General features: G+C 44.2%; 1 protein-coding gene across 3 annotated transcripts in view; it reads left to right on the top strand.

The window, feature by feature from the left end:
* SEPTIN9 (septin 9) overlaps window positions 1-26,497 on the top strand; it is a 211,572-nt gene that overhangs the window by 109,209 nt on the left and 75,866 nt on the right. For all 3 annotated transcript variants that reach the window (XM_033139451.1, XM_033139453.1, XM_033139452.1), the window contains one exon: window positions 10,009-10,665. In XM_033139451.1, coding sequence (XP_032995342.1) covers window positions 10,009-10,665 — 657 coding nt within the window. The remainder of the gene's footprint in view (window positions 1-10,008; window positions 10,666-26,497) is intronic.

Genomic DNA, 26,497 nt, shown 5'->3' with positions numbered 1-26,497 from the left:
TCCTGTAGCCATTTGGTTGAACGTGCCACACCCAAATACCTAATGGGGAGCTGTGCTGAGAATCTTTATGAGTAGCAAGCTAGGAGTAGCATCCTGACGAGATCTGGGCAGAGAATTCAGAAGTCTGCTTGTGTAATTTAGGGCCTGGTGGCATAGGAAGAGTCTTGATGGTCTCAGCTTAGCCCCTGTGGTTATATGAAAGCATGTGGTAAACCTTTGATAAAGACTCAAGCTGTTGTTTCTTTGGGGGGGGGGCTTGCCACACTCCTGCTGCCCCCGCCATGTCTGCCTTGCAGGTAATAATTCAGGGGTATGGCCACTTGCCTTCTGCTCCACTCACCTTCCTTCTCAGTTAACCTGATAGTTTTTAGGTAAGAGAAAAAAGAAGACACAGCTGACATAGAGTTGTGTTGTGTTCCCAGCTTTAAACAGCAGAAATAGGCTCCATTTCTGCAGGTTGGTAGATGGGCTGCAGTGATGTTGCTCAGGGCAGTTTCTGTTTGGCTTATATGAGCAAACATTTGGCCAGCTACATGCCTGCTCAAAGCCCATGTGTGCATTTTTTGACTGAACGTCTGTACTATCCAAAATACTCCTGGGCTTTGCAGTATAAAGCCCAAGGGCTGCATTTTCTTCTGGGCAGCTTTCTGGGAGCTACATGCCAGCAGTGGGCTGGGCCAGAGGTGCAAGTGGGCGGAGCATAAAATGTAAATGTCACCTTTGTACAGTAGGCTCGTGTTTTTTTTTACACACACACACACACACACACACACAGCTCATGCACCACTCTCTATCCTCCATCCAGGCAAGCAAGAGGCATTGTTTGAGTTAAGGATGCCTTCCAGACAGGCAAAAACACTCATGGAAGACAGTGTTTGAAATTAGCCAGGTGCCGGGTACATTTTCCACCTGGCTTTTGACAACTTGTGACCAAGTGAAGATGCCTGGGCACCATAGCTGTCAAGTTTCGGATTTGAAAATAAGGGATCAGCAGTCTCACCTATCCTGGGGACAGTCACATGGCAGTGGTGGGCGGAGCCAGAAGCAAAAGTGGGCAGCACTGGTGTGAACGCGTGCTTACTGTATTTTGGAAACGCTGCCCGTCGGCTATGACGCCTGTAAGCACTGGAAATGGCTCCCGCTTGCTTTGAGGCTGCAAGGAGGCAAGGTCTTCCCAGTCCCTGGCCAGCAGGGGGAGGGAGAGGAGCTGCTTCCTTTGAAAAAATGGGAAATTAAAGGGATATAAAAAATAAGGGATGGCAGCGGGAAACTGCTTGAAATAAGGGAGATTCCCAGGGGAAACAGGATACTTGACAGCACTGATGGGCACCAGTATGGTGCCTGACCTCTTCAGTGTCTGGGGATCATTGGATCTGGACTATTTTCACACACTAATACCCCATCCTGTAGAATTCTATCAGTTATATTTTATCGACACAATCGGAAGGAATTTCAGGAACCAAAATGCTTTTTCTGTGCAGCCTGAGGAGCAGCAGTCACCATTAGGAAAAAGAGGTCAGAATGGGCCAATATGTATGTGGACTGTCCCAGGATCAAGCGACTTTTCTTCTTTAAGTTAAAAAAGCTCTTAACCTAGCTCAAGGTTGTCATCTGAACTAGCCAGATGTTTAACTGAGAATCAATCACAGTCAATTCATCTTTTGAAGGATAAGACACCAGAGCCATCTTGTAAAAAAAAAAAAAAGGCAGCTAGACATTGCGTTTTGGCAACTGCAACCTTGATTTAATGAGCCATTTGGCACCTAGCTTATATATCTTGAGTTTTTAACACTCATGGAGGGGGCAAAGGAAGACCAGTAAGTGGTGTGCCAAGTGGAGGAGTGACAGGAAAAGGGATGTGGTGTGGGGAGAATGGCAAGGGCTAGACAGAGAGACTTGCAAGGCCACATTGCCCCCCTGGGCCTGAGATTTCCCACCCCACCAACATCTTCCATGAAAACACACTCATATTCTCCAGTGTACCCAGACACCCCCATGCTCCCCCTACCTTCGTCCTGGCATTTGGGCATCACCATAGCCTGCTATGAGATGAAAGGTGCCAGTGCAGTCCAAGGCAGAAGTGCTGTTTTCTTTTCAAACCTTGATGGATTTTTCCCTTTAAAGTAGCTCATTGGTTCACTGTGTGTTTCAAAAGCAGAAGTGTGTTTGGTGGGAAACAGACAGATTGCATCTTTCCCCATGATACTTCCTGGCAGAAGATTCTATCCATCAGGCAACTCATGTTTGTACTTGGTTTGCTTGCTGTGCACTCCCCCTTGTTATACTGACCTTTACCCTTCCCTGCAGGCCGCTGTGCTAGTTGGGGGTTAGCAGTGGTGATTGATTGGCCAGTTGGTTGCTCTCCCTTTCCTCCCACCCTTCCTTTCTAGGGCAAAGATAAATCCATCTGGCTTCCTAGATTGTTGTTGTTGATGATGATGATGAGGGGGAATGAGAGGATAGTGCATTTACCGTGCTGTCAAACTCAGTGGGATATGTTTATGTTTTAATGCTGCTATGAACAAGCTGTCTTGGGCGTGCATGGTTTCAGAGGGACTTCCCTGGGAGAGTCAGGGGCATGTCAAGGTATGTGAAAATCCAGGGATCTGGTGAATTGCTGTTGGTATCCTGCTAACATTTGTACATGCTAAGAAGTGTGGTATCTGAAGAAGTGTGCATGCACACGAAAGCTCATACCAGGAACAAACTCAGTTGGTCTCTAAGGTGCTACTAGAAAGAATTTTCGATTTTATTTGTACATGCTATAAGAGTGTTGTGAATGGTGAATGGGATAAACCTTGTGCATGGTCAGGGTCGTGTGTGGATTATGGTGGCAGGCTGCAAGGCAGCAGGATCACTTTTGAATTTCCAGCAGTTGAAGTCCAAGGGTGGCTTTGAGGAAGGAAGCTCCAGAAACACAAGTTGGTACACAGGAACAGAGAGAGAGAGAGAGAGATGAAGAAAAGTGGGTTTGGAATGTTTTTCTGACCTGCTTCTGAGTGAAATTCCACAGCAGAATACCACCACCACCCCACAGCGCCGTGACACACACGAGTTCTTTTGCCCCTTTTCTCTGCAAAGTTTTGATTACCTCCATATTAGATAGGCTCTAGAAGGAAACTTAACTCAGGATGGCCCCTCATGAATGGCTACTGTGAAATTCTGTCTGCACAATGAAGCTGTGTATCCTCTGTCTCACTTCTCTGGATTCTTCTTTAATTGGGCAGCGCCTGTATGATTTGGGCTATGTGTTACTTTGCATCTTGCCTATCCCCCAAAGAAATAAGAAGATGAACTGGGATAAATCAGTGTGACTTCATGTTGGCTCTGATCAAGTGTGCCCTAGCTTATGAAACAAAAGCATATGTCGGGTGTGGGAAGCAGGTGGTTGGATAACGACCTCCCCCCGCGGGCCACTTTGACAGGCGGGTGAGGCCTCCCATCTGTCAATCACAATGATGCTGGGTGACCCAAAGTAAATAATTTGTGTGTGTGTGTGTGGCTGCAGCTCCTTCAAAGCCTTCCAGGAGTGGAAGGCCCTTTGCATCACTGGCTTCAGTTCAAGATGGTGACATGTCAAGGCCAGGGCTACTTGGGTCTGTTAGCTGGAGATTCCCCGGCCCTCGCATATGCCATAATCAATCTGTTGGACTTCAACATACTATAGGGCTCCTTTGGCTGCAATACAGTAGCATAGCCACCCCTCATATCAATCTTATGAGATAGGTGAGGTGTTTGAGGCTGCCCAGTGAGCTTACTGGTTGAGCTTGGGACTCCTTGGACCAAACGTGAAGTTCTGCCAGGGAACATTTGGATCTCACTGTGCAGCTGTTGTGTGTGGTGAGCCAGAGATGGAAGGCTAGCAGTTTAAATACATTCAGGCTCTGGATTGGCTCTGCCCACCCTGGTGGGCCAATAGACACTCCTGAACTGGGAAGACTATAGAAAGGTTTCCTCTTAGGTTGTCTGGGCAACAAGGACTTCCTCACTCTGGTGTTTTCCCTGCATTTTGGCCTTTGGTCATGATTTCTGTTTGTCCTGTGGCTTCCTTATTTATGTCTCCCACTTGGCTGTCACTTGGGTGTTGTTGTTCAGCCCCCACAGATCACTGGCAGATGTGATTGGCTCAGCCCATGTTCCACGTGGGTCATGATGATAATTGTCCTCCCACCATGTTAATAAAGGGAGTTTTATTATGTTAAGCTTCATTTGGCAGAGCCTGAAACAGATGGAAGGGACCCTCTTGGGAACGTAGGAGTGCACAACAAACTATTTGTAACACAGACAGGAAGACTGAGTTTTTAAAGCTCAGTGAAGCAGGAGGAGGAGCCTTCTGGCTTGCGTTCAGCATGGTGGGCATTATTGCCACCAGCATTTCCCACATGAGAAGTTCAGGTCTAATACCCAACTTCTGCAAGCAGGAAAGTCTGTTTCCCAGATCATGAGTGTCTTGTGAGAAGCTGCAAGGTTTTTGTCATACGTTTTTGAGCTTGTTATAATAAAGTACACAATCTAATCTGCAGTTCTCAAAGACAGATGTTTTCCCAGTGCTTTGTTCTTCACATAGAAAAGCAACATTAGAACAGGCTGTCATTTGCTTGGTAAAAAGGTCATGGATTCAGATCTAAATATGTCTCCGTCGAACTTCACCTCAATTTAGACAATATTAGTTATTTTATTTTTAAAACCATATTAGGGTTTTAAATTAAATCCCTTTCTCCCTACCCCTTCTTAAAATTATAGCCAAGAAAGTCATAACCTGAAATCAATGCATTTGTACTTTAAAAAAAATGTATTTTCATTTCTTGTTTAGAAAATAATATACAACATAGCAACAAAAGGGAAGAAAAGGCATGGCATACTGGTTTGAGATGTCTAATTGTTGATAATGTCTACTTTTATGGCTAAACAATTTACAAATGTCATTAACTGGCATATTGAAGTGCATCATTTTGAGGATGCAAATCTGTTTTGATTCTGCTATGAATGGACCCATCTTGGGAGAAGGGATTAGATCAGTGGTTCCCAACCTTTTTTTGGTCATGCCCCACCTAAGCATCTCTAAACTCCTGATCCCCACCCCCACCCGTGACATATAATTCTTATTATTTAAAAAGCGAACTCCTATTCACATGGAGGAAGTCTAAAGGACCATTAACTGTCAATAACTCATTTTTGAATTACCCCCCCCCCTTAAAAATCAAATTGCCCTCCTGTGTGGCGTGTGCCCCATGTTGGGAACCACAGGACTAGATGAAGCAATGCTACTGGTGAAACTTGTTCAGAAATGTTTTTGGTGGAATGCTTTCAGAAATATGATTATTTACTGCTAATGCATTTTGAACTTTAAAATTAAACCAATGCAGCTGGATTGGCTAATCTGCAGCACCCATTTAACGTTGATATTGCCTGAAATTCAAGGAGACAGAAAGCTTCCTTTATCAACGCGATTAAATCAGAGAGGCTGATTCATCATTGCAAAGTGCATCTGAGCGGATTCAGTCTGTCTATATTTCGTCATTCAGTTGTAGATAAATAGATCTGGCTGATTTACTTACAAAGTTTTTGCATTTCTTGCAAAACAGTAACCCCTGAAACACTTCAGGAATAAAGGATGCAGTTTTTGTATCAGCTTCCCTCTCCCCAGTACTCTTTGGTACTGTTGGAAGGACCCCTTGTTGCCTAGATTTGGAAGATTCTACAAAGCCTGAAAATATGGGTGGCAGGAATGAAGGACTCTGGAAGGGTGAGCCTCACATACCAAATAATTAACTCTCAACTTGCCTCAAACAGTTCTTCACTGTGTGTGATCAGTATCCATCTTTAGCAACCACCAAACCCCACTTTCTGGCCATCCTAGGTGACAGTTTCCTTCAGCCTCCTCAGGAACTCACTACAATATCTCACAGATTATGGTATTGATATGTGTTGCCCACTGTGGCAAATAGCTTGGGTTTGTGGGATGGGTTATTGGGAAACAGGGTGGGGAAAGGGTTTTTTAAAAACCCACACACCTCAGCATCAGGGTTCCGATTGGAGCTCCCTCCTCCCTGGTGGTGCAGTGGGAGATCTGGTTGTCAATCATGTGCTATATTGGAAAAGCAAACAAAATAGCTAAGCTGTTTGGGGGCTTTAGGGCACACCATATGCATCTGGCTGAATTCTGACTCTTCCCTGGCTTGATCTGCAGGATGGGCCTGTCTGTATTTAGCTGATTTTGTATAGAATTCCAGGGCCGCTTTCCTGTAGAGAAGTCAGGGAGGCAGAGCCCTCTGTATTACACTGTTTTTACTTCCTTTTTCTTGGCTTTGAGGAAGAAAATACTATTTTTAAAAGCGCTGTATCTTCATTTCTTCTTCTATCCATTTGCTACTTCCTCAGATATGCCAACCTCACTCCTGTACATGCCTTCATTTTTTATTTACTGAGCTTCTGCTAGTTGGAGTAAGGTAACAGTGGGTGGGGAGAAAAGAGGGAAAGGGAGGCATGAAGCTTAGCAAAGCAACAGGAAATTGGAGGAGGGGGAAGTGTGGTCAAGGGGCTGAGGCAGCCCTAAGCTCAGGGTAATTTTTGTTTCCCCTTGAGCTTTAGGGTCGGGCTTTGTCTAAACTTATTTCTCCCCTCCTGGCTGTCAGAAAATATACACATCACATTTGCTGTTCTCCTTCATGTGCCCTGGCAGGAGAGAAATCTATGGCTGTCTCAAAAGGAGTTGGGGAAGTCTTTGGGAGTTGTTTCTCCCAATAGGTCTAATCTCTCTCTCTCTCTCTCTCTCTCTCTCTCTCTCTCTGTGTGTGTGTGTGTGTGTGTGTGTGCGCACACACACACACACACACACACACACTCTGGACAGTGAGAAAGGGCTATACACAATTGATGTTCACTCTGAGTGGCTCAGGAATGCATGGCAGGATTTCACTAAGCAATGCAGCAGAATCTTCAAGATAAGGGTAGCCATTCCCAAGGAAATAGCTTGGCCCAAACTGTCTCCATCAAGGAAGGTAATGAGGCATGTCTGCGTGTGTGGTCAAGAGGATGGGAGAGCTGATATTTTTCTGATGCCTCACACCCTGTCTCTGGCCTTATTAAGGTCCAGAAATCTCTGTCTACCCCCCCCCCCACTTCCCATTTGGGAAGGCTCCAGGGTGAGTGAGTGTGCAAGCAAAGCAGAGTCTTGAGCCTGGCTCAAATGTGGCGTTGTTGTTGCCACACCACTCAAAATTACTTTGGGACCTGCTGCCAAAGGCTTGGCTGGTCATTACAAAGTGTAATAAAAATTAGTCTTCCCTTTCTTTTCCTCCTCAGCCACTTACTCAGCACCCCAAGCCTTGGGACCTATGCTTTTGTTTCTTTTCTCCCAACCTCCAGCTCGCTTCACACTAACAGCACATTATCCCCTGCCACCACCCACCACCTCAATTCAATACACTTGTTGACATTTCCCCCCATCCCCCAATCTTTGGGTCTGCTTCAGCCTTTCACATCCCTCATTTCTCTGGCTCAGCTCTTCCTCCCTCCTGTTTTCAGGCACAGCCTTGCTATTTTCGAGGTTCCCTGCCCCTTACACCCCTTCCTCCCCACTTCAAATCACACCCACCCCCACAATCTGATTGGAATGCAAGTTCTCGTTCAGATGCTTAACAGAAATAATTGAGATTGATTTTGAAACTTCCCAAGGCTAGGTTTGTTCATCTCTAGCTCAGAAGAAAGTGTGATGCCATTGCCTCATTACCTCATTTGTTGTAGTTCTGTGGTGCTTGTCTCTGGGGTTCTTTTTAGCTTATTGCTCAGTGCTTTTGAAACCCTCATTACTCACTGCACTGTTGTCTTCATTTGATAGCAATAAAGATCTGATGTTTTCTGAGTGGTAGTTTTAACTGAGAAGACACTTAACCTCTTTCAAAAGATAATGTGTCTCATTACCTAGCAAATGCGGTATGTAAACAGCCATTTATCTTAATTGGTGGTAATGCACAAACCAGGAAGGTTAAGTATAATGTTGCAAGCACCCTGTGATGTTTTGAGGCTGCAGCAACTGTGCTGTGCAGATAACTGCTCCCAACATCATACCACTGCAATGCTACAATAAATGGCCTTGTCACAGTGGATGCTGTCGCATGTACTCTGCTCACTGTGGCTTTGAGGCTTCCTGTCTCCAGCTTAAGATGCTTCCAGGTGTCTGTGCAATGAAAAATTGTGACAGTCATGATGTAGCCCGTTATTAAACATAGCCCAAATGCATCAAGCAATTATTTTAAAATAACAGTAACGACACACTTTCCTGCTTCAATTTCCTTTCCTTTCCTGCATAACCAAAATGTCTACTTCAGCAGCTTGTGGTTAGCTGCATCATTGCACTGGGTTCTTCATACAACTTCTTACGTTCCTTTAAATGCAGCCTGGATATGTTCTACTGAATGGGCAGCTTGTGATCCATAGACTAGTATATTGGCTTAAGCAATGTGGTTTCTAGGCCATAGATCAGAGGTTTTCAACCTTTTTGAGTCCACGGCTCCCTTGACCAACTGCATTCTTTCTGCGGCACCCCAGTGGGGCTCAGGAGTCCAGTTATGTCACCCCTTGCCTGCAGAGCTGGCAGCCCCTCACCCCTTTTCAAACACCCTACCTTGTGGAGTGTTCCCTCAGCCTCCTCTCCTCTCCCCTCCCCTTGGGAGTCCTCTGGGCAGTCACAGCTGCCAACCCTGGTCTCACACTGCCCCACAGGGGCCTGGGAAGCACTCCCTGGCCAGCTCCAGAGGCACCATTCACCCAAGGAGCTTCTCGCCAGGGCTGCTGCAATAAACAGCTGTGCAAGCCTTTGGGAGGCAGAGACACAAGAGGGCATCAGAGGAGAGAGGGAAGGAAAGAGGGACAGAGGCCAGTGTTGCCTGTGGCACCCCTGACTATCATTGAAAACCACTGTCCTAGATCAAGGGTTATATATTTGGTCCTGTGGAACAGAAAGCACATTGAGATAGAAATGGAGGCTTTATTCCTTTCATCTGAGCAAATTTTCCCGACAAAATACTTGAGCAATCACTGTGTCCTGCCCTTTTTTGTATACCTACACCGTAACAAAGACCAAGTGATTGTCTTTTAGACCATGCTGGGTCAGCACTATTGAAATTTGTACCACGTGGAATGGGACCACATCCCATATTGCTTCTCTCTCTTTACTTTCTGAAGATCTGTGTAAGGAAATGTCTGATGGTGCAATTTCTGTAACTCGCAAGGAGACCTTTTGGGAGGTTTGCCAGATGGATGTGCCAGATGTGCACCATGCATGTATAACAAAGATGCCAATCTTCAGCCATTTTCTGGGCATTCCTTTACAATTGTTTTGTGGATATGAGCACACAAAATAAGGTGAAAAGTGATCCTGGATGAATTTAGTCTTGGCAGGAAGATCTCTCTGTGTGTATGTTTCTGCTGTTTCCAAATGGACTTGGATTTTATTTTAGAAAGAATGGCACTGTGGATATTTGCAACAGTTGTGTGTGTAAGTCCTAGCAAACAAGTCACCTGAATCAATGTCATGCAGTTGAACAATAGGGCTTATAATAACTGAATAAACGGAGCAGGGCACATTTCAAGAGGAAGAGCCCAAAACAGTATGATTAGTAAGAAGTCAAAGATTTGGGGAGGGACCTCACATTTCACCATGGATCCACTGATTTTTGAATCTGGTGAAACACCATGTGACATTTTCTGGAAATTCATGTGGAGCAGGGGCTCTCCCAGACTTTGGGCTTTGCTCAAGAATCTACGAGACATTGTGTTGTTTACCTGACTTCTAGGTTTAGCACAACAGGAATGAGTCCCCCTTCCAGGTTCAGCATAATGAAATGTATGGAAAAGAGCGGTTTGCAGGACAGTGCTCAATGAAACATGAATTTACATGACTGGGGACTTGAACTCTAGGTTTTTGTTTGTGTCTCTGAGGTCAGTAATCTCACACAGTTGATTGTGGTGTTTAAACTTGATTATGTCTTTTTGTTAATCATCCAGCTCTGAAAAGATCCTTTGAGGTTGAAGAAGCAGACCAGCCTCCAAATTCTTCCACTCCACAAAGACGGACACCCAACCCTCTTGCTAGGTCCACAGTGTCCAGCTCCTCACAGAAATTCCAGGATCTTGGCACCAAGAATTCAGAGACCCCTTCCAGACATGTGGAGTCTTCTGCACAAAGATCTCCTAAATCTTCTCTGAGGAGAGTTGAGCTCTCTGGACCAAAACATCCTGAGCCAGTGTCCAGAAGAACAGAAATCTCCATTGATATCTCATCTAAGCAAGTGGAGAACTCCACCCCAGGAGCTTCAAGATTTGGCCTCAAGAGAGCAGATGTGCTGGGGCACAAGCCCCCTGAAACCGCTCCCAGGAGGACTGAGATCAATATAGGCAAGCCTCAGGACCAAGCTCTTCGCAGAATGGAAGTCCCCTCAAAGATCCCCGAGCCAACACAGCGCAGAATGGAAGCTGCTAGCCCACCTGTGCCTGATGTTGCCACCAAACGTGTGGAAATCCAGGTAGCAAAATCTTCAGAGGTTCCAGTACCACCAGTCAAGCAGAATGAAAACGTGGAGCTTTTCCCAACCAATCAGCACCTGCCACCAGAACCAAAGCTACAGCCAGCAGTGACTGAAATTCCACCCAAATGCCAAGAAGGTAAGCAGAAAACGAGCTTCTTCTTTTTTACATTGTGCCGTTCTTTGTGTACAAATGCATTTGTGTTTTCCTAATACCTCTTCCACCATTCATGTGGGCTATAATCTGTTACTATTTTGGAGGTACAAAATCTGTGCTTTAGTTCATGGCTGCTTTCACATAGCTGAAATTAAGGGGGGCAGATTTTGGGGGGTGGATTTGACATCTATTTTGAGTGGTATTCAAGTTCACTGTAGACTTCTAAAGATGCATTGTATACCTTTTTACATGCTTCCAGATCTCTCTGTTGGTGCATTTGCTGTATATTTGTGAATTCTGTATGTTACAACATTGGCTCACTAGACACATGGGACTCATCTGATCTTAGGGCAGTTTTACTTCAGTGAGAATATGACATACATGAGATGTTCCCATTTTGGGAATGGAGAGTTCTGTGATATGTACTTTCCAGTGTAATGGATGCATTGCAAGTTTTTCTTGTGCTCAAACATACTAGGGCAAGTATACCCAGTTTTGTGGCCTGTCAGCCTCTTAACTAAGTAGTTCCAGCCAGATAGCAAAAGCAGGTGGTTTGTTGAGTCCCAGGCTTTGTGGATCAAGCATTCATACTAGCACATGACCTGTAGATTTTTGAAATATTAAGTGGTACATAAATGCAAATAAATACATGGTGCTAGAGATAATTTTAGTGCTGGATGTACTTAAGTGTCTTGTCTTTCCAAAATGTCCTTGTTCAGGTGGTTCTTGTTCAGGTGGTTCAGGTGGTTCAGGTACTTGCTGGGATGGTAGTGAAAGGGAATCCTTCAAACAACATTAATATGCACTTCCATAGTGTTGCTTCACTTGGGCATGGGCACCTTTAGTGTTCCGTATGATAAAGCCATCCCCTGTCTGAAGGGACACTGACATAGGGACATGGGCTTCTCTACTAGTAGCTGCTTCAAGACATGGGTGATGGAGTCATTGGGGTTATTCTCATGCCTTGGATACATTCTTCATTCTCCTTAAGAGAGAAGGTAGACAAGAGGGCAGGTACGTAGATGATAAAATGATGCTACTTTTATTCCCAAGTACTGTAGATTGAACATTGCCTATTGCTTTTTCTCAAATCTTGGCGTTCTGATGTGCCTTGACTGAGACTCCCATAATTTTGCATTGTTAAAGGGGAGGACTAAGGATGAATTTGAGTAAGTGGGCAGGATAGAGTCTTCTTAATCTTATTTCCTGCACAGAGTACCTGAGTGTTCACATACTAGTTGCCCTTGACTGCCACTCTTGGGACTCATGGCATTCTTGTTTCAAGTGCAGAAGGAAGGCCAGTCCATTTCTTACTTGGTTCTGGTTTAGTTACCTTCTGGAGAACAATAGCAGCTGACTTTGTGGGGCGGAGTTGTGGAGTTAATACCAGCGTACTTGCTGCTTTCCTGGACTGAGGTGCAATGGGGCAAAGTTTGTTCATGTGCAGAAACACTATCAGGATTGTCAGATTAGCTCCACCAGTACAGCCCTGACCTTTCCACCACCTTGCCTTACCCTAGCTTCATCTAGCATTTCCATAGCTCTGCTCACTGCACTGTGACTGTTACTGCCAGAGAATCCTGGACAATGTTCCATCCTGGCTTTGTAGACCCTGCTTTCTGCGTGGGCTCCTAGCTCTGTAACAGAAGCTGTTCCCTGAGCTGCTCCTCTTTCTCTCCCTTCAGGATCAGTGTGCATGACTGATTAGAAACTGAGACATGAAAGCTAGGAGCTAAGTGGCACCTTAAACCTAGGTTATGGGCACAACAATGGAATGTCTAGGCATGCTTTTTTATAACAAGAATACAAAGCTGAAAATGAATGAACTGCAGCTAAAATCTGATGTTCATTTTTCACATGGTCTAGTCCTCATCTGAAGACTGCAAAAAACAAAGCCGTGCTTCCCTTGCCCGCCCCCTAATATTCTTATGAGGGTCTGTGAAGAAGACTGGTCTTCAGAGAGTGGCTGGAAGTAGGGAGGCAGAAAAAGGTCCTCCTTTCCTTCCACCGTGCAGAGCTCATAAACTGCTTGCGCTAATGAAATTCCCTGTCGCAAAACACTCCTAGAACAAATGGGAGTTTCGAGCTGCATGCCTAGTGGAGCTTCCCTTCTTCTGCTTCTTGTATTTGAGGGTGTCAGTCAGACATACAGATCATAGAGTGGATCCATATTTGCAGAGCTGGAGATAAATGTTAGGTGGTACAAATTTGGGTAATAATTACTTAGTGGCTGGAGGGCACATAAAAAAGGTAAAGGACCCTTGACAGTTATGTCCAGTTGCGAACAACTCTGGGGTTGTGCCACTCATCTCCCTTTACTGGCCAAGGGAGCCGGCATTTGTCCGCAGACAGTTTTTCCGGGTCATGTGGCCAGCATGACTAAGCCGCTCCTGGCAAAACCAGAGCAGCGATGTTTACCTTCCCGCCAGAGCGGTACCTATTTATCTACTTGCACTGGCATGCTTTCGAACTGCTAGGTTGGCAGGAGCTGGGACCAAGCAACGGGAACTCACCCCGTCACGGGGATTTGAACTGCCAACCTTCTGGTTGGCAAGCCCTAGGCTCAGTGGTTTAGACCACAGCGCCACCCTCCAAAATTAATTTCCCATTGTATCTGCATATCTTCCCCTGCCCTCCAAGCTGCTATAAACTACCGGTACATGTCAGAGCTTTATAACTTATCAAGGATGAGGACATTGCTGGGGCTACATTTGCCTGGGTCTATATTCTGAACTTCCAAAGAAATGGACTTTGACATTGTGTTGTTGTTGTTTTTTTTAAAAATATCGAGCATTGGAAACATCTCACTAAGAAAAGCATTCAGCCAGCAAGGTTGTGACGTGCATAGCATTCTGTTCTACATGATGCTTTGGTATGCATAATCATCTTACTGTGGCAAACAAATCTAGTGAAAAACAGCCTCTTTATTTAGCAAAATCCAGAATCCTTTCCCCACTGAGAGTAATGCAAAACGAATTAATCCATTCCAGACTTTTAAAAACAACCCCTAAAACAGCAATTTAACATGAATTTTACTATCTAATGAGACCATTGATCCATAAAATGAAAGCAATAATCAATGTACTGTACTATAAAAAGACACTATTGTGGATGATAAAAATTAAAATTATTATTTTTTCTTACCTGCATTGATGATAATCATTGTTTGGATGGGGGGCTTTTATCCATTTCTGCAGTCACACAATCAATCAATCAATCAGTAGCTGAACTGGGTTCCACACAGTCACAAAAACTAATTAATCAGAAAAGCTTCAAAAACAAAAACACTAAATAAATAGCAAAAACAAAAGGGCCAAACTTAATCAGTTCCGGAAGTCCATTTGACTTCCAAAATGTTCAAAAACCAAGGCACAGCTTCTGATTGGTGTAGGTGCCCCGGAAACAATAGCCAACAGCCGCATCGGATGTTCGGCTTCTGAAAAATGTTCAAAAACCAGAACACTTACTTCCGGGTTTCCGGAGCTTGGGAAGCAAAGCATTTGAGAACCAAGGCGTTTGAGAACCAAGGTACCACTGTAGTTATATCTTGTTTTCAATTACTCTGGTTATACATTATATCTCCTGTTCCATTCCCTCCTCGATGGTACCAAGTTTTGTTTATTTGTTTCAAAGAGTCCATTCCATGATCACAGATTCCTCCTTTCCCATTCTTGCTGTAGGTATCATTCTCTTGCCCAATCCATGACTGCACAGGAGTTAATAATTAGAGAGGAGTGGCTTCCTACCCCATGTTTGCTGATTAGATAAAACAGCTTCCTCCTCCCTTTCTTTGTTGCTTTTCAGAGCATCTTAAGCCCTGACATACCACCTTACAAGAAAGGTTGGAGGTGTTTGCAACTTCCTTTTGGTGTGCAGTAGAAGTCACCCTTTCTCTTAGTTCTTATCTTATTCCTCCCTCCCTTTACAAGCTTAGAGTGTGATGCAGGGCATCATCTGAGTTTTCTGTTTTTATTGCCATAGCTTCTTGGTAACCATTCACAACATAGCTGGAGTTTTGCAGAGTGCTAAGGATGCGGGTGGCGCTGTGGTCTAAACCACAGAGGCTAGGGTTTACTGATCGGAAGGTTGGCGGTTCAAATCCCCATGACGGGGTGAGCTCCCATTGCTCGGTCCCTGCTCCTGCCAACCTAGAAGTTAGAAAACATGTCAAAGTGCAAGTAGATAAATAGGTACCACTTCAGCAGGAAAGTAAACAGTGTTTCCGTGCGCTGCTCTGGTTCGCCAGAAGCGGCTTAGTCATGCTGGCCACATGACCTAAAAGCTGTCTGCGGAAGAACACTAGCTCCCTCGGCCTATAGAGCGAGATGAGCGCTGCAACCCCAGAGTTGGCCGCAACTGGACCTAACGGTCAGGGGTCCCTTTACCTTTACGTTTAAGGACCTTCTAATTCTAGCACAGAAAAGCTTTGGTTTGATCTGTTTTGAACAAAATTTGGTGACATGAATAGCCATTAACCCCACTATGTGCCACTTTCAGGTTTTTGTTCTTGGAACTCTCAAAGCCAGACATTTCCTTACCACTCATACCTGAAATTTGGAGGTGGGTGTTACTGTTAAATCTTAAGACCACTGTGTGATCACCACAACTCAAATCTCCAAACCAACCCTTCACTGCCAAAGCGTAATATGGAAGAACTGTGCTCCATTGTGTGTGACTGGGAAGGCATCTGTTTTCTTTAGACCTGAGCTGTGTGGGAAGTCAGAACAAGGCTTCATCCAAGTTCCCTTTTCCATCCTGATCTCTGGGGGATGATTTGAAGAACAGGCTTAGCGAAGGCCAGCCTTAGCAAAAATAAAAATAAATAATTCTCTTACAAAAGTTGTCATTGAACCAATTTCCGTAAGTGCTGTTTCTTCTTCTGTGCTGTCATATTGAGTGCAAGGAAATTCTGAAGAGATTTTTGGATGTAATTTGCAGTAGAGCTTTGGAAATGGCACTGTGCCTCTTGTGACTTCACTGGAATGCTGGCCAGCTACATGAATCACTTATTAAAGGTTTCCGCATCAATACCAAGATGGAGTCAAGGGAACCAAAAGCTGGTAATGTGTGGAACTGAGCAAGATCCAGCCTCTTTACCCCTTCCCTTAAATCTTTAGGAAGAGAAGAAGAATCTTGGTGGAGAAATGAAACACAACTGCCTCCTGTACAGCCACAATTGACATCAGAATTAGATCTGGGGCTGATCCAAAATGGATGGGGATTATGTCAGCATCAGAAAGGCTCTTCACTCAGTTTTCATGCAGTATTAAAAAAAAGTATGGTTTTAAGTGTGTATGACAGCTTAGCTCCTCCTCACTCCTGATTGTGCCCTGTGGGGAAGGAAACAAACCAGATTCTTACTAGTCGTGTGTAGACCCAAGCAAGTTTGTTTGTTTCTCTCAAACAAAACATGGGTAGTAAGCCAAGAACAAACCTTTGCCTCTATTCATGGTTTGTTAGGAAGAAACAAAGCATGAGCCCAGGTCCAGACGTCATTAATAGCTTGTTTTCTCCATGACACAGCCAGCAACAAGGTGGGTGAGGAGCAAAGCACTTGAGTATGTTAAACCAAGGTTTCATCCTTGACCATTGGTCCTGCTAGCTAGGGATGGTGGGAGTTGTAGTCCAAAAACAGCTGGAAACCCAAGTTTGGGAAATCCTGTGTTAAACCATAGTTTATTTTAAAATGTGGTTCGGTGTTGCAGGTGAACCAGGCCTGTCAGTAAACTGTAGGAGTTCAATGCAAAAAAGAAAAGAAAAGAAAAAAAGTTTAAGACCGCAGTTCTAGACCATTTACATGGGAGTAAACCTCATGGAACTCAGTGGGACTTTATTCTGAGTAGACTTATGTAAGATTGCTATGCTCATGATTCCTGATATTGAGTAGGATTGCCCATCTTATCTGTATAGGGAGCTTTCCCCTCTAATGGGTTTCATTTGCTTCTAGTGACATTAGGACCGCTGGTGGAGGAAGAGGAATGCCAGGGGGAGCACACTGCTCCTGGCAGTGCGATCCCGGTGGGGTGCCATCGCAGCTGCCCCCCGACCACGCTGGGTGCCACGCCCCCGCAGATGGCGTGCCATGCCCCCAGAATGCGTGCCACACCCCTGGGATGCGTGCAAGTCCCGCCCCCGTCTGCTCTCTGCCCCCTGGTGCCGGAGCATGAAGCTCCGCCACTGATTAGGACACAGCCATTGGTCCCATTGATACATGACTGTATAGCAATGTGAAGTCATCACATTTACTGTGTTCTCCTTGTTTAGCTGAGATGACTCATAATGAAAAGAAACATTGGGGGGGGGGAAGTGCTCTATAACAGCGGGAGAGTGAGAGAAATCTAGCTGTGTGCAGTTGAAAACTGCAACAAAAAAGGGGGGCAGGATTAATGGTCTCTAAAAGAGTCTTCCCACCCGTAGCCCCCCAAATCACTACAAAGTGAATCAGGAGAACACCTGACTCATGCCTCTTCACAAATGGACAAACTCTGTGGACACAAAACTACATTAATCTAACTCTGAGGCATTTTGACCCATCCTGCCAAATTTAATGTAACATGAGTTATCACCAGAGGGAAGATAAGCATCGTGCAAGACTGAGCTCTTCACTGGAGTCTAGAGATGGAGCCCAAGTCATGGAGTCCAGGAACAGCTGCCTGGAAGAGGGGATGACTTTGATTTAAAAGAGGCTTCGGTATCCCAGGGCAGCTGCTTGAGCGTAAGGCTTGAACAATGAGGGCAGCTGTCTGGTGGGAGATTTAAAGCATGAGACAGCCACGTTCAGGGAGATTAATACAAAAGGGGCTTTCAGTCCTAAAGAGGCCCTGTGTCCAGTGCAAGAGCTATAAACCGAAGGCAAGTGACATGAAAGGCTCCCCCTTGCACACCCCTTTAGCTGCTATTCTCTGCCCAGATTTATGTCCTAAGAGCAAAGGTAGCAATGCTGTTTCTCTAAAGGTATCTCAGCTCCAGTGGCCTCGCTCCCTCTTCCTTTCCTCTTATTTAAGCTTTGTTGTTCACACTTCTTCCTCTGTTATGGAGCACCTTTTTGGACTAAAGGGCCTGATGGGATCTGGCAGCCATAATTTCATGGATAAAGGTACACAAAGTAACTTAGGGGCTTGCTATCATGTGCTGTAATCAAACAACTTGTTTCCAAAGTTCCTTCAGACAGGACCCAGAACTAACAACCACAGCCTGGGGAGATCTACAGTTTGGCTCCAAAACATGCTTTCTCCTGTTGCACTACTGCTTATTGTTTTGTGGGCAGCCTCATTATTTGTCTTCAGATTGTTTTCCAACTTCAGATGGCAATGGAGGAAATTCTTACGGCTTTTAATTGGATTCTAACTTTGCTTTACCTTAAGGTCTCAGGTTGCACAACAAAGGCACGCAGAGACGAAGAAACCATGGAAAAAGCTTACTTTGAAAATATAAAATCCAGTCGTTCATAAGCCACTGCTGCCAGTCTCCGACCCTGATCCGTACCTTTTATGGAAGAGAGCAGAAATAATGAAAAACATTGTAGCCCTTATGTGAGCAAAGCTGGATAATGATTTTGAACCACACAGCAGACATTCTGTGCCAGATAACTTTTTAGATCCAGATAACTTACTAACCTTTCTACACTCTTGTACAGTGCCTATAACAAGTCTTCTCTCCAAATTAGGTATGTTTCATTTTTGTAGTCCGATAATGACAGACTCTTAAAAAAAATGCTGTTGGCAAAGGCTGCATAGTAATAATCACTCCATTCACTTATGAAGACTAGCACAGTGGTTATGAATTGGTTCCCTTTCCCCCCCAAAAAACAATTGGCTGCTCTTCATTTTAAGCTTCAGGGGGACTTAATGTCCACAAATCAATACTGTTAACTCTGCTGGGTTCCATTTTTTTTATCCCTCCAGAGTTGGGAGTGCCAGAAAAATAAAATCTCTTCTATGGGAATATCTTGATGGCACTGCTATTTGAGTCTTATTTAATAATTTTTTAAAGAAGTATCACCTAGCTTCCCACAAAATAGAGCCCAATGCTGAAAAATTTATGTTGCTTTAAACTGTGTTTTAATTATTGTAGCCTGCCCTGAGTTCTTAGGGTGATGGGGGAGTACAATAATTGTATAATAATATAATAATAATCACATAATTGTATAATAATATGATTATGGCCTTTGTGTCAGAACAACAAAGCACCTACAAACTGTTGTTTCATAAAACATACAAACTACCAATCTACCAGCTTGCTGTAGATACAGTCCTTGCAGCATCTGAATCACTAAAGATGAAGTTGGTTCCTCCCATGGGGCCACTGAGATTTTGGAAGATTGAGCTCAGTTGCCAGGAGCCTGCTGATGATGGAACCCTAGAGCCTAGCTAGAGTAGAGATAAACACAATCACTGCTAACATGACCTTAACATCTTTACAAATGCAAAGCACTGATATTGCATCCTACTCACAAACTTTACACTGGAATTGTTTCAAGTGCAAGAGCGTCACAGAATGAGTCCCAATGCTCTCTATACCATGGGTGCATATAACAGGAGCTGTGCAATAAGCAGGTGGATTCTTGTAGCAACTATTGTTGCCTTCTAGGCAAGTTTCCTTGGATTCCAACCTTCATTTCCCCTCTCGCCTTGTCTCCACCACATAGTGATTTTCGGTGTCATTTTATTTGTTCTGAAATAATTAAAGATATGCAGTGTCTCAACTAGAACATTCATGAACTATCCAAACAGGGAAGTCAAGAACAACTAGCTTGCCTGGCTCAAAATGGTGAGCAAGTCAGGCTTTCTCCGTGGATGAAATGGGCCCCCAATTTCCGATTAACCAAGAGAGTGATGACAGTTTGGTGGCTGGACTTCTGGCAGCTTAAGTGAGGCCTAATAATAAAGAGCAGAGTACAGCTGCAGAGATGCTTAAGGTCAGAAACTCCCTCCTTTCTATCTTTCCAAAGAGTTCCTTTTGGAAACAAGCATCTGCCAGTATTAGTGCTGGGGATATTTCAAGCAGAACTGAAATGGAATCCGCACCTGCGAATTCACAAACACTATTCGCAAATTGTGTGTGTGTGTGTGTGTGTGTGTGTGTGGCGGGGTAGAGGGGAGTCTTGTGTGTCTTTGCTGCCTCAAAGTTATCCCCTGGATTAATTTTGATTTCTTTCCATCAAGAGTCTGTTCCCATCCAGTGAAACAGATAGGTGGAAGATTCATAACAGGCAAAAGGAAGGGCTTCTTCACACAGAGGACCTAGCGAATTCACTTCCACAAGATAGTGGTGGCCATCAACTTGGATGTCTTAAAAAGGTGCCTAGAGCAGGGGTCAGCAAACTTTTTCAGCAGGGGGCCCAGTCCACAGTCCCTCAGACCTTGTGGGGGGCTGGACTATATTTTGGGGCGGGAAAGGAACAAATTCCTATGCCCCACAAATAACCCAGAGATGCATTTTAAATAAAAGCACACATTCTACTCATGTAAAAACACCAGGCAGGCCCCACAAATAACCCAGAGATGCATTTTAAATAAAAGGACACAATCTACTCATGTAAAAACACGCTGATTCCTGGACCATCCACAGGCCGGATTTAGAAGGCGATTGGGCCGCATCTGGGCCTTGGTTTGGGGAAACCTTGCCTAGAGCAATCCATGGCTACTGCTAGTCATGATGGATGTGCTGTGCCTTCAGTGTCAGAGGGAGTACCTCTCTGAATGCCAGTTGCTGGGGAGCAACAAGTTGGGAGAGCACCGTTGTATTTGTGCCCTGCTTGTGGACTTCCCATAGGTATCTGGTTGGCTGCTGTGAGAACAAAATACTGGACTCGATGAGCCTCTGGTCTGATCCATTTCTTCCCTGATGGGTTTGTGGTGCAATTGTATGCCTCATATTTTCTAACCCTGAGATAGTACTGACGGCTTTGAAGTTGCTTTATTCTTCAAGGTAGAAGTACATGATACAGAAAACACAGAGCTTGTGACTTAGCACTCCCCGTTTCAAAATATGACAATTGTATACTGTAAACAACCCTGTGATCCTTGAATGAAGAGTGGCTTATAAATGTAAAAACAATTTTTTTAAAAAACCTAGAAGGCTCCTGAAACATAACATTCATTTAAAGAGTATTTTTCTTCCTGTGCCCCCCCCCCCCCCCACCACCACCCAAAGAAAAGGATGAGGGAAGCCTCTGAATATTGTTCACAGCAATACTAATGTCTGGTGACTTTCATAGTTAATTTCTCATGTTTCTAGGCAGAAAATGTCCTGGCTGTAGGATATAAAATGGAAGAGTGTACATTTTAAAGGACAAATTCTCCGCTAGAAGGCTGGGGATTTCTGTTCTTAATCTCCATTTCATGCAATTCACCACCATTTGTTATGTTTTTCAATAAGGCAGGAAGTGAACTTCCTGCGTTAAAGAGCAATGATAGCACATTGTCTCCATAGAATATTAGTTTAAATGTTGGGCCTTGAATTTTAATACATTTCATGTCTTCTGAATATCTAATGGCACAAGCTAATGGCTCAAGAGACAGTGAGACATAACATGGAGACAGTGGACAATGTTGCCTAGTCATGAGCTAAGGGAGCATTTCTGGTTCTAAACTACATGTTATGAACTTTGAATGTAGGTATTTGTAAAGAAGCTTAGTTTAGTTCCTACCAGTTAACCAGTACAGTACAGTATGCTACCCCAGACTTTACATATCTCCTCTTCTCAGCTGCTTCCTGCATCCTTGGCAGTGCTTGCCACCCCTTTTATTCAGCTGTCATCTCTCCTCTCTTCATTCACTACAGGTGATTTTACTCCTGATTTCTTCAGCATCCCTATTTTTGCCTGTTCCTACCTGACTCCCTGCTTGGTCCTCCTGCTCAGTTTTGTGTGAATCTCTGCATTCTCTTCCCACAATATCACTTCTGGTCTGACTGTCTCACCTTCTGGTTGGAATGCCAACACCTTGGTCAGTAAAGTTTTGCAAACTATCATGAACCGGACGTACTTTCTTGATGTCTAGAGTTGGGCTAATTGTCTTAGGGGTATCTATTTTCATTCTGAAAGCAAAGCTGCCCTTGAAGCATACATATTTACTCTGACTGACACCTATGCAACCATTGAATGAGATGACTCAATCTGTCTGAGAATAGTGCTTAGTAGGAATTATTTCCTGGAATGTTTAATCAAAGTTTTAAAGGCTGTGATCAGGTGCATGACATCATTAAGACCTTCCCTCATAGCCCTGATTGACACCCATAGGCCCTGCTCTGCTGTGTTCATTTGTTCCATTCCAGTGTGGCATAATACCTTGTGGATTCAGGCCTCCAACATTGGCCTATAGATCCAGGTTTTTAACACTGCCATAATTGAAGCTCCATATAGAGAGGGGAGATAGCAACTCCCAGCTCCTTTTGCCCCACCTGCCACATTTGGAAACAGTTCAGCAGACACCTTTATACCAGCCAGGGATGAGTACTGGTTCAGTTCTGTAGCATCTGGCAGCTGAGTTGGCAATGGTGGAGTTTGATATTTTTGCCACTGGACCAATGATGGCAATGTATTTCCATGAAACCCTTAGAGTCAAATTAAGCTGAAATGTTTGTTACGACAACATTGCCACCTGAAAACTCTTTAATTGATCCTCAAGGGACCTCTAAATGTCAACCTTTGGCAGCCTGTTGCTTCAGCTAGCAAGGTCCATATACCAAGGTGACAAGGTAAATAGGCATGCCTGTGTGCTGTGATTATTACCTCTGAGTTGGCCAACAGCGTCCTAGAAACAGCTGATGAGAGTGAAAGAGGAAACAATTAACAAGCTCAGCAACTGCATCCCTCCTGTCAGTAGAACTCAGCTGCTTCTCACTGTGCTTCCGGTTGCCTGCTGCTGATCAGTTTTACTAATCATCGCAATAAAATAACATTGCAATAAAATGTAGACATAGGCCTGCTGCTTTTGTTGTGAATGTGTCCAGGGAAAGCTGGGAAATGGGGAGAAGTTGCCACCAGGAGCAAACTTTCCTGGGAAGTAGAAGGCCTCGGGCAACTGGCAAAATATGTGGCTGCAAGGACTGGAGGGTATGTTATTTTCTTTTGTCTCATATTTCATTAGATGGGACATTTTGGGGGGGGTGTTTAATCTGGTGCTACTAGCTTCATACCCTTGAGATAAGAAATGTATTCCATCTTTGAATAATAGGTCTGATCTTGCTCTTAAGTATTTGCTTCACGTAGGGTCTATTGTGACTTCAAATGATGCATTTATAAACAACAAGAATTGGGATTTTATCCTTGGGATTAACCTCGGTTTCCTCTCTCTAATTCCCCTGAGTTACCCCATCACAACTTTATGAGTAATAATGTAAACTTAATCTTAGCAGCTTCTGCCTCTTCCTCTCTCAGAGAAGCAGGCTTCTCACTGTGCCAGTGGGCATCTGCCTTAGCTTCAGATATGATGTTCAGCTCTCTCCTTATCACAGTTTTCAATCTCTGCTCTAGGAAACCCCTGGGGTTCCATGGAAGCTTGGTTGGGTCCCCAATAGGAAGGTGCCATATACAGAGTCAGATCATTGGTCCATCTAGCTCAGAATTTGTCTGCACTGCATTTGTTCAGGAAGGCAACACTTTATGCTTGGTAATTGTTTTAAAAGTATTTCAATAAAGCTTGTAATGAAAGGGGGGAAAAACCTCTACACTGATTGACAGCAACTGTTCAGAATTACAGATGAGGGACATTCCCAGCCCTATCTGGATGTAATGAGAGGATTAATTAATTAATTACTGGTAATTAAATTTGTATACACTGTATACAGGGAAGTTCACAACATTGAAAATACAAAACGAGAGCACAAAATACATAATAAGAACAAGAACAAACACAAAAACTCAAGTTCTAAAAACAGATTCATTTCAGCATACTCTACTATATTGACAACTTCTAAAAAATAATAAATGTACCGGCAGGAGCACCAGATTGGCTCTGTCAGTGCATTTGCACCATGCTAACCTCCCAGCCACCTCACTCTGCCTGCCTTGGGAAGGAACGGCAACTCCTCGCTAGCATGGTAGCTCCTTCCCACCCAGTGAGCCACTTCTGCCTTCGGAAGGAAAATCATAGAATCGTAGAGCTGGAAGGGGCATCTAGTCCAACTGTCTTTCCCCCCAACATGGGGCTCGAACCCATGACCCTGAGATTAAGAGTCTCATGCTCTACCAACAAAATTTATCCATTGCCCTAAAGTAAGTCTTGAAGAAATGGCATTTTTCTGCAAAAGCAGAGTCCCATCATGACTCTAGGCTTGGTAGGTGAAATAATATGCTGAACAAACCCTCCAGTATATTTTCCTGAGGCCTTATTGGGCTCTGTCTTGCAGCTCATTCATGATTGCTTAATTATAGCCAGGGCTTTAAACAGATTTTAAAAGACAATAAGCACAACAACAACCCCCCCCCCAAAAAAAATAAGGACCATGCAAAAAGCCTTGTGGATAAACAGTGAGCAATCTTTTCCAATTCCCTGAGCAGCTCAGCAGTTTGAGAGAATAAAAGCTGTTGGGGAAACATTTCCTTAAAACCAGCTGACACATTTGGGCTAGATTATGTGTGTTGATATAGTTTTAAACAGGAAAGAGCCTCCAGCCCTGAGATACTAATACCGGAGGGTTGTGTGTGTGTGTGTGTGTGTGTGGTTTGGAGAGGGGAGTGGAGGGGGGTGTACACAGTCCAATTTTGTGCAGGCAGAACAGGTGCCAAATATGAGATAAGCTGGAAAAATTAAAAACAAAACAAAACAAAACTGCAGAGCTTTCCACTTGGAAAGAGACAGAATGAGTCAAGGCAGAAGGGGATATGGGCTGAGTTGATAGGGGAATATGGCCTTCTTTTCCCACTGCTCCAAACTTTAGGTAATGAAGACTCTACACACTTGTGATATAAACCTGAACAGAAGAACAAAACATACCGTTAGCCTGTGCTTTCTTTGACCTGAAAGCACATCACAGCCCTGCTACTGCCATGGACCATTTGTTAATTCTTTCCAGCATAAAGCTACAGACAGTCAGCTGTTGAGGGATATGGGTGGTAAAATCAGGAAGCAAACTCATTGAGGTGAGGCATTCTGATGATTAGATGGGTGCCAAGATGCCAGGCTATAAACACAGTGGAGCAAAAGGGCTGAACACAGGGAGGGTTTCCATGCACCTGTTCACTGTAATGTGTGACTAGGGCTGGGGCACTAATGGGACAGTACCAGTGACAGACATAATCTGAATGCCAAGGCCAGGGGAACTATTCCAATAATGTTCAAGGACCATGGAGAAGGACTCTGGCAAGGAAATCAGATGCTAAGTGTCAACAGGGTGTGTCAACATAGCAGAGCATGCAATGGGCAGCAAGAGTCATGGTTGGAACATGGAGTGGGTAGCTGGGCAAGAGAGGCTGGGTGAAAGAGATGACATTGCAGTGCTATATTCATCATCCACTCAAGCCAGAGGGTGAAGTGCAGTGAGGATTGGTCATTACTCCTGGAGATCTCAAACGACAGGTTTCCTGTTCTAAAACAAAGAATTTTCTACTCTTTATTCCTATTTTATTATCTGACAGGTTTTAATTTTGTCCTGGACATGTAACTCTAGAATGGCAACCGTGAATGAGAAATTGTGTTTTGTTTTTTATCCTTGCCATCCATTTTGTCTAGAGCTAAAGCCAAGCACATGTTACCACCAGCCTAGGTGGAGTCTGGGTTGATTTCAGATGCTGAAGTATCTGCTGGCTTGAGCATGGCATGAGACATGCCAAAATTGACTGACCACACAGCAAACAAATTCTTGGTGCACCCTTTCACTTGATCATACATCACAGTGAATGGGGTGGACCGGGGAGAGGGTACATGCAGGCTGCTTCTGCTCCTAGCCTCCCCATGTTCACCTGGACCTTTGCATACAGCCTGGGTGCATATGAACCTTTCTACAACATGGGGAATCCTGTTCTTTCACTATATTGAGAGTGCCCTGCTGGTGTAGAGATGTGTTGATGTGGGCTTTATGGAAACATTTAACTCAACGAGGAAAGCACCTGCAATCCTACTTCTCGCCTGCCCTCTTCTATTCATCATAATGTAGGCTCTTACAACGTGGACAAATGCGGGAGGGGAGAAGGAACTGCATTTGGAAATTGTTTTTGTTCCAATTAAGCCTTGGAATGTGGGGTATTAAATCTGAACAGTGTGGCCTCCTTACTGATTTCAAGCAGTTATTAATAATTTTGACAATGTAGATTCCCACCCCACCCCCTTTGAGTGTGAATTACAGCCAGACCTCAGGATGTATTTCCTTGTGTTAACAGATTAATCACTTTATACTCTCACTTGCGGAGCTGAAGTCTGCAATGAACAAGGAGGTTTGTGAGTCCCAGTGTCACTCTTTCTGGGCCCACAGTGGAGTTAGCAATGGTACCAGGAGATAAATATAATCTGGAATTGAACCATCTCACAAAGGAAGTGGTGTGGCAATACTTACCTGATTCCTTTACCACTGGTAAGGACAGGAGAATTGGCACTGAGACACAGAGATTCATAAAACATGGCTTATGGAACTGCTTCTTGCAGCCATCACTGCTTCAGTCAGCATCCATGGACAGTGGAGCATGACCTTTGCTGTAGAGCAAGCAGGAAGGATGGTATCATGCTGCTTCCGCTTTCAGGAAAGACTAAGCATTAAGCCATTTCAGTGCTTAATGAAATTATTGTAGCAGTGAGAAATTATTCACACTCAAAACACAAACGTTTGGAGTCATCCACTGGAAACGATAAGTAGTATATTGATGTCCAAGATAACA

Source organism: Lacerta agilis, chromosome 2 (assembly GCF_009819535.1).
Source record: "Lacerta agilis isolate rLacAgi1 chromosome 2, rLacAgi1.pri, whole genome shotgun sequence".
Classification (NCBI taxonomy): Eukaryota; Metazoa; Chordata; class Lepidosauria; order Squamata; family Lacertidae; genus Lacerta; species Lacerta agilis.
Note: the sequence above shows the minus strand (reverse complement) of the source record. Positions and strands in the feature narration are given on the sequence as shown.